We start from the raw sequence: 8,843 nt of genomic DNA on the forward strand, positions 1-8,843 counted from the left end.
TTAATGATTGTCTACTACCTAATAAAATAAAGTAAAAAAAAAAATTTGGTCGGAGAATGAACTTCAACCGATAATTTTTATTTACAAAATAAATAAAATAAATAATACAAAAAAAAAAAGATTTCTTACTTTCTCCCGAATGTTGACGAATGGAAGACAATTTTTATTAAGTAACATCATTTTATAGTGATTGACCAACATGTCAATTAGATTTGTCACGAAGATTTGAACAAATAAACGAAAAATAAGGAAAAAGTAAACTTATTTTCTTATCAATCCACCTTAGCAACAGCTTGTTTTTTTCCTTGATTTTGAACTTTTAAAACAAATAACCGTCTACTGATACCAAGGAACTTTGCAATAATTAATATATTACTGGAGCTGCTGCCCAAAGGCTTCTTAATAACGAAATTGAAAGAATCATCTCTAAAAACGGCTCATATCCCATATAATACCCTTTTGTTGAAGGGGTGTCAATTACTGGTCCCTTCACCCTAAATACTATCACGTAAAACTGATTAAATCTTATGAAACCATATGTTTGTCCTAATTTATTTCCTGCAAAAGATGGTAGGAGGATAATTAAACAAGCAATGAGGTGGAAATAATAAAAATTCTCTCACATTCTTGATATGTAGGTTTAAAAATATCTCTTGCTACAACCGAGCAACGAGGGAGGAAAAAAATGTCCATGATAGTGAAACTTATTAAAATTGTAAATGGACCTTGGGCTCCAGCCAGGAATTTTATTTCCTTGTTGTTCTTCTTCTTTTGGGAACTTCACCAACAATGTCAGATGAGTTTTATGGTGGTTGGAATGAAAATAAATAGTAATTAAAATGAAACAGTAAAATAAAAATTTATATCAGTGAAACTTGTAAGAATTATAAATTACCTCTGGCTTCTGCCAGGAATTGTGTGAGCTTCTGCCATATTCCACCTCTTCTTCAGGGCTCTCCACTTGGGAACTTCACCAACAATGTCAGTTGAGTTTTATGGTGGTTGGAATGAAAATAAATAGTAATTAAAATAAAACAGTAAAATAAAAATTTATATCAGTGAAACTCTTCTTCAGGGCTCTCCATTCTTCTTCCGTCTATCCCTCAGGTTTCGGATGACGTACTAACCGATTTATAAGACTACCCGTAGCATCTACTGACAATACAGTGTAATTTTCAGAGCTATACTTCTTATACAACGCAACTTGGGAGAATGTCCAATAGTGAACAAAGAAAGGATCTAAACCACAGCTGTGGACACTGCCAATATATGGGAGGGTATACTTCATGGACCAGATTGCAAGTACAGGGTTTCTATGCAATCGTTTCTCTAAATTACTCTCATACTTGGCTTGACGATATACCTGATCTGAATGGACATGAGGAGGTTCTTTATCTCCAAAAGTCATCAGCTCATTAGCCAGTTCTCTACGATATGAGGTAGCAGTCATTTTACTTAAACTATCATCAACCTGCAACCTCTTTATTCCCGATAATTTTCTCTTTACTGCACTATCGTGTTTCATTTCTGGATCGTAATCATAAACTGAACAGTGCAATTTAATGTTACTCTGTTCTTCATCAAGTACCTTAGCTATTGTTAAAGTGGCTCCACACTGTTTGCATTTGGACTCAACAAAATTGTTTCCTGTGCCTGGACGAAATATCCAAGTACAAGGAAACTTTTTTGTTTCATATATTAAGTCATTCAGTGTATGAGTCCAACTACCCTTTGGAAGAACAGTCCTCCTTCTGAACTTAATGTTTGGCCTACATGTTTCATTTCTCGCAGTAAAAATAGAGTGTGGTCTTATCAACTGCCACTGCTCTGCATTTATATGTAAATCAAACTGACAAGAAACGCTAGTACTTGAATCGCTTTTATCAGCTTCCTCCTCTTCACTAGAAATGCCTTCTTGTGAAATATTTTCCATCTTTTCTTCTATTTTATTCAAAAGCTGTGGAATTATTTCAATGGCGTTTCTTCTTAAGAAATTTTACACAGCTTTTGCGCTGACTTTATAATCTAAGTCTTTGATAATTTCCTTATAGATGGTATTACTTGGCACAGGGATTCTACCACAATGCAATATCCCAGCTACATGTTTCGCTATAGTACTGCGTAAAACTTCCGAAGAAACATTTGGTTTTTTAGGCATTTTTAATGAAAGAATGTTAAGAAATGTAATAAGTAAATAAAAGACTACTATATTACAACAACAAATACCCTTATTCTAGAATGAATAAAAAAAAGTTATAGTTAATAACAAATATATGTATGACACAATTATAGATTTTGTGGAAGAACTAAATTTAATCAATGAATTAAAATACAATAACAATTACAATAGTAAAATGAAACTGATTTAATAATTAAATAAAAAATTAATGAGTAAAAGAGAAATACTTAGAAGCAAGGACTAGTAAAGTAAGGTGCTAGATTAAATATAAAAGTGTATTACAGTTACTGGAACAGTGTGCGAAATAGAAATCAGAAACTTACAGAGAAACAGCACTAAATACTACACTTACAAATTTTATGGAAATAATAAAAAGTAATGTAACTTACTGCGTAAAAACGTGTTGTAACTCACTTCTGGAGATGTACTGTTGTTTTGGAGTCTGCAAAGTAGATGATCTCAACCAGAAGAAGTGAAGTGAAGTAACATTAAGAAATTTATGTTATATAAAAAAAGTTTAATTTTAATAACAAATAAATATATAATATTTTAAACTTGTAATGAAAGAATTTTTAACTTGTTAGCAAGAAATTAAGCTATGCAAGACAGCAAAGTTCAGATAGAACTGACCCTTCTTGCCATTTTTTGAATTTCCTTTGGAGAAGGATAGAGTGGGAGAGTGGTTAGTAACTATCATTTTCTTAAGAGACATGTGCACTGAAGGGCTTAACAAAATATGTAATAAATAGTTCAATTACTGAAAATTTTGCTAAATTTTTACTTTTAATTATTCATTAAAATGAAACAATAAATATAATATTCAATCTTTGTATGAATAAATCACTGGTTCACTAGAAAAAATGAAATGAGTTCTTTACTCTGCAATAAACCATGACACACTGTGCTTCAGCCACTACCGTCCTGTTGGTATCGCTGGTGTCGATGTGTCGACCATCACTTTATTATGTAACAAAATATACAAATCAAAATATATACACAATTCAAAATACATAATTCAATAGAGCCTGATGCATACAATTTATGACTTAACATCCACCCCCCCTTGAAAGGCGAAAGTCTTTCAAAAAAAACAAACAAAAAACAAACAATTTTCAAATTTTCATTGCTCTTCATTCAATGACATCATTCCTCTTCTTGATCAGGAAGTGGAAGCGGGTACAGTTTATTCACAGTCCTTGTAAACTGTTTACTGGAGCTTGTCTTAACTGTAGCTACACGTACGACGCCATCCGAGCCAGTGTGTATCTGAACTACTCTTGCTAAAATCCATTGTTGTGGTTGTAAAGCAGGATTGTCTAAGAGAACAACGTCTCCTACTTGCACGTTCTTGTGTCGGTCTTTCCATTTGTATCTTTGCTGCAGCTGCATTAGAAATTCCGTTTTCCATCTTCTCCAGAAATGCTGGACGACAGATTGAACCATTTGCCAACGTTTGAGCCTGTTGACTGGTGTACTTGTGTATCCGTTTCTGACGGCATTGCAAGCGAGTCACCAACTAGGAAGTGTGAAGGGGTTAGTAGGGAAAGGTCTTCAGGACAGGAAGAAAGATAAGTTAATGGGCGAGAATTTAAAATAGCTTCTATTTGAGTTAATACTGTGTATAACTCTTCGAAATTTAATATTGAATTGCCTATAACTCTTTTAAGATGATACTTAACACTTTTAACTCCTGCTTCCCAAATTCCTCCAAAATGTGGCGAACGGGCGGGTATAAATTTCCATTCTATACCTTCTGAAGCCAATAATTCAGGAACTGATTGATTTATTTCTTTATTTTTAAATAACTTGTTTAGTTCTTTAGCAGCACCCACGAAGTTGGTGGCATTGTCCGAATATATTCTAGTACATACGCCTCTCCTAGACATAAATCTCCTTAAGGCAGCAAGGAAAGCATTCGTTGTGAGATCACTAACGACCTCTAAATGTATCGCACGAGCCGCAAAACATACGAAAACACAAATATAAGCCTTAGTTGTTTTAGTGGATTTTCGAACACCTGATTTGATAATAATAGGTCCAGCAAAATCTAGTCCGGTAATTGAGAATGGTCTGGATACGCTAACTCTATCTTTAGGTAAATGACCCATGATAGCCGGTTTATTTTTCGGTTCAGCCTTAAAACAGATGACACATTCTCTACAGATTTGTTTTGCCATTATTTTGCCTTTAATTGGCCAATACATTTGTCTAATGGCTGTTAATAAACTTTGAGGTCCTGCATGTAAATAAATAATATGAAAATATCTAAATATTAATTTTGTAACATGATGTGCGTATGGAAGTATAATAGCATTAACTTGATCTGCAGGGAGTGATGCATTTCTTAAACGCCCTCCTACTCTTAAGATGCCGTTTTTATCCAGAAAAGGATTTAAATTATGAATTTTACTTTTCTTATTTAATTGATTTCCCTTTTCTAATGTCTTGATTTCAATGTAAAACACTTCTGCTAGTACTAATTGATATATTTTAAATTTTGCATTGTTATATTCACTTGTAGTTAAAAAATCGCAACTTCGATTTTCCTTTTCCACTTGAAGAGAATTTATGAACCTCAAAATATAAGCTACGATTCTGACTAATTTAACCCATGAAGAATAACGAGAAAGTAGTTCAAAGGTTTGCTTCTCACTGCAAGCGTTCATCAACGAATATTTAATTGGTTTTGCTTCTGGAATTTCCTCTATATTCTCATTGATTTTACTTGGTGGCCAATCTTTTTCATTTAATGCTAACCAATAGGGCCCATTAAACCACATAGAAAGGTTCATAAAGTGTCTAACATCTACTCCTCTAGAAGCAACATCACTAGGATTGTCTTCGCTTCGCACATGTTTCCAATTCCGAATTAAAGTATTTTCTTGAATGAATGCTACCCTGTTGCTTACATATGTTTTCCACTGATATGGATTTCCTTTTAACCAAGCTAAGACTATGGATGAATCAGTCCAAAATCTACATTTTCTGCAGTTGACATTAAGAGCGTTTGCGACCTTCAACATTAGCCGTGTTAACAGTTGAGCACCATTTAGTTCTAGTTCAGGCAAAGTTCTTTTCTTTAATGGAGCGACTCTGGCCTTGGCACATAACAGCTGAACAGTAATACTTGTCTCTGCAAATGAACGCAAATAAACACTTGCCGCATAAGCATTTTCACTTGCATCGCAAAATCCGTGTAATTCCATTTTATCAGAATATTTTGCACGACGTGGAATTTGAAATTCTTCAATTGCACTGAGCTGATTAAAAAACTTACACCATTTGACTGCTAATTGATACGGAAGCTGATCGTCCCATTTTAAATTATTCATCCAAAGCTGCTGAATAAATATTTTTCCTTTTATGACAACAGGTGTTAAAAAGCCTAATGGATCGAATATCTTGAACAACTCTGATAATATGGTTCGTCTTGAAATTACAAAGGAGTGTTGAAAAGGTTGTATTTTATATTCAAAAGTGTCTGAAAAGGGTTTCCATGCTAATCCCAAAGTTTTGATGCTCTCATTTGCTCCAATATCTACAATGTGATAAGGATCTTCTACTTTGGATGAAATTTTCTTTAAGATATCCTTTGAATTCGAGCACCACTTCCTTAAGGTAAAGCAACCAGAACTAAGAATACTAGTTACTTGCAATTGTATATTTTTTAAAGATTCGAAATCATCTGCACCTGTCATCAAATCATCCATGTAAAAATCTCTTTCAATCACCATTGATGCTGTAGGAAATTCAGCTTTATTTTCTTCTGCTAATTGTACCAGACATCTCGTGGCAATGAAACTGGCTGGTGTAGTGCCGTAAGTTAAGGTCAATAAACGATAATGTTTGAGCTCTTGATTAGGCGATTCTCTCCATACAATTCTTTGAAACTCAACATGATGTCTTTTAATTAAAATTTGACGATACATTTTGGCTATATCAGCCGTCAAGACATATTTGTGCATCCTGAATCTTAGCATAATTGAGAACAGATCACTTTGAATGACTGGCCCCTTTAAAAGAATGGAATTCAATGAAATACCATCAGGAGGGCTAGTAGTGGCATCAAACACTACTCTTATGTGTGTAGTTGTACTTTCCTTAAAAACAGGATGATGAGGCACATAATATTTGCAGTTATTAACAGATTCGTTAGGTTTGATTTCTTCCATGTGCTCTAATTGCTCATATTCCCTCATGAAGTCGACATATTGTTTATGTATTTGAGGTTGAGAGTGGAACCTTTGCTCTAAATTGTGAAATCTTTTAACTGCATTATTTAAGTTGTCACTTAAACATTCAGGATCCTTTTTGAATGGTAATTCTACTATGAATCTACCATCACTGCCTCTTTCAAAAGTTTGTTCGTATAAACTATTGCACAATTTTTCTTCTGGTGTTAATTTATGAACTTTGAATTCGTTTGTATCTATTTCCATTGAATTTGAAACAGTAGTAAAGAAACTATTAACAGGTGCGGAACTCCTTGAAGCAACTGTTCCAGAAGCAATCCAACCCAAAACAGTGTTTTGAAATATTAATGAGTAAGAAGTATCCTTGCAAACGATTTGCTCTGGTTTCAATAATTGAAAGAATATTTCCGCTCCCAGCAATATGTCTACGTTAGCGCTTTCAGAAAATGTAGGATCTGCCAAATCATCTTGTATGTGATACGGAATGCTAGACTGTTTAATATCTATATTTTGTGTTGGAATAAAATTAGTAATGTTAGGTAATACGTGTAAATTCAATGTTGTGGAAAATTTAGATTTTGCGGAATATATGTTCGTGTTTATATAATACGCTGTATGCGAATTATTTCCGTTAAGCCCTTTAATTGAGATGCAAGTTTTATGTTTTACTAATTTCAATTTATTACACAAGTTTTTTGTTATAAAACTTAACTGGGAACCGCTGTCCAAAATGGCTCGACAATTGAACACATTACCAAATTTATCTTTAATATGGATAATAGCTGTGATAAAAGAATTCTAGGAATATTATTAGAAAAGCTATATAAAGAAGTATTAATAGAAGAAACTTCCTTTGTCGGCGCGGTTAAATCGGGCTTGTTGGTAATCCCTCCAATACTAGCATTTGTTGATTTCTTATGAAGTAATGTGTTGTGTTTACCCTGGCATATTTTGCAATGGCCGCCTTTACAATCTTTCACTGTATGCCCTTTAGATAAACAATTGAAACATAATTTTAATTTTTGAATAGTTTCATTACGCTCCAACGACGTTTGTTTTAAAAATGCATCACAATTAAAAATATTATGTGTTTTAGTACATAGAGGACAAACTTTACAGTCTTTTTTATTTTGGCTGATAAAACAATTTTGTTCCTTAACCTTTGGTTTATTATTACGGGATTTTTCTGAATTTATATGCAATGAGCTTGATTTACTTTTAGCCTCGTAACTTTCCAGAGAATTACATGTATTATTTAAAAACGTAAACATTTCTTCGAATGTCGGAACCTCTGTGCCTTTTAAAGAATTTTCCCATTGTTTTAAAGTTATTTTATCTAATTTACTGCTGACGATATGTATTAATAGACTATCCCATTGATCTGTGGGTTGATTAAGATTTTTTAAGGATCTTAATTGCTTTTTGATGCTATTTTGAAGGTTTCTAATGGCACCTGAATTTGAATATTCTAATTTTGGAATATTAAATATGGCGGATATGTGTGACTGAACAATAATGCGTTTATTGTTATATCTTTCTTGCAATAGCTCCCAAGCTACTTCATAATTATCATTTGTGACAGTAAGAGATTCAATTAAATCTGCCGCCTCACCTGTTAATGATCCTCTTAAATAATGGAATTTAGTGACCTCTGCAATGTCTTCTAGATTATGAACTAAGGTCTTAAATGAATCAAAAAATGGTTGCCAATTTTCATAGCTTCCATTGAATATGGGAAGATTAATCTTCGGAAGTTTTGCAAGTGCTAATTTATGATAAATTTGTTTATTTTTCTCACTATTTGCAACTTATAACATACTAATTTTGTTTTTAAATTTGGATAAAGTATCATATTGTTTTTCAAAATCTACTCTGTACTCCTCATGTTCCGCAACCTCCTCATCACTGATAATATTCTCTATTTTGAACTGAATTTCTTCAAATTGATTTAAAATATCTGGCATAGCAGATTGTCTGGCTTCTAGTTGCCCCACATCATCTGCGTCAAACTCGTTGATAAAAGACAAAAGTCTTGTAACTTTACCTTTGACGGTACCTCTTTGCCTAATTAATATCTTAATATCATCCATAATTAAATGAGTTTAATATTATGAATATTCTCGCCTCAATTAACTTGATAAATGAAGGAAAAATGATACAGGTTATTATTGAAAATGATATGGAAAACAATTATGAAATTATGAAAAGAAGGATTGAAATGTGAATGACTCACCCAATGCAATAAATCTGATAATGATCCGGTTTGGATGACCAAAATATGTATGAATAAATCACTGGTTCACTAGAAAAAATGAAATGAGTTCTTTACTCTGCAATAAACCATGTCACACTGTGCTTCAGCCACTACCGTCCTGTTGGTAGCGCTGGTGTCGATGTGTCGACCATCACTTTATTATGTAACAAAATATACAAATCAAAATATATACACAATTCAAAATACATAATTCAAT

At 33.0% G+C, this 8,843-nt stretch overlaps 1 protein-coding gene across 1 annotated transcript; it reads right to left on the reverse strand.

Annotated features, from left to right (window-relative positions):
• Positions 1 to 3,567: 3,567 nt before the first annotated feature.
• Positions 3,568 to 8,462, reverse strand: LOC141451967 (uncharacterized). Its single transcript, XM_074123785.1, has 4 exons — positions 8,244 to 8,462; positions 7,985 to 8,054; positions 4,833 to 6,875; positions 3,568 to 4,415 (listed from the first exon to the last, which is right to left on the reverse strand). Exons 1-4 carry the CDS (start codon positions 8,460 to 8,462, stop codon positions 3,568 to 3,570), a joined length of 3,180 nt encoding a protein of 1,059 aa, XP_073979886.1.
• Positions 8,463 to 8,843: the final 381 nt, after the last annotated feature.

This window comes from Rhodnius prolixus, unplaced genomic scaffold (assembly GCF_049639745.1).
Source record: "Rhodnius prolixus isolate KJV_2025 unplaced genomic scaffold, Rpr scaffold_20, whole genome shotgun sequence".
NCBI lineage: Eukaryota > Metazoa > Arthropoda > Insecta > Hemiptera > Reduviidae > Rhodnius > Rhodnius prolixus.

Bases quoted from the DNA above. Each gene is read 5' to 3' on its own strand.
- LOC141451967 (XM_074123785.1), bottom strand. From the start codon at position 8,462: ATGGATGATATTAAGATATTAATTAGGCAAAGAGGTACCGTCAAAGGT. The intron at 8,055-8,243 runs GTAGATTTTGAA...GATTCATTTAAG, and splicing joins CGGAACATGAGGAGTACAGA to ACCTTAGTTCATAATCTAGA. The intron at 4,416-4,832 runs GTGAGAAGCAAA...ATTTACATGCAG, and splicing joins TTCGTTGATGAACGCTTGCA to GACCTCAAAGTTTATTAACA.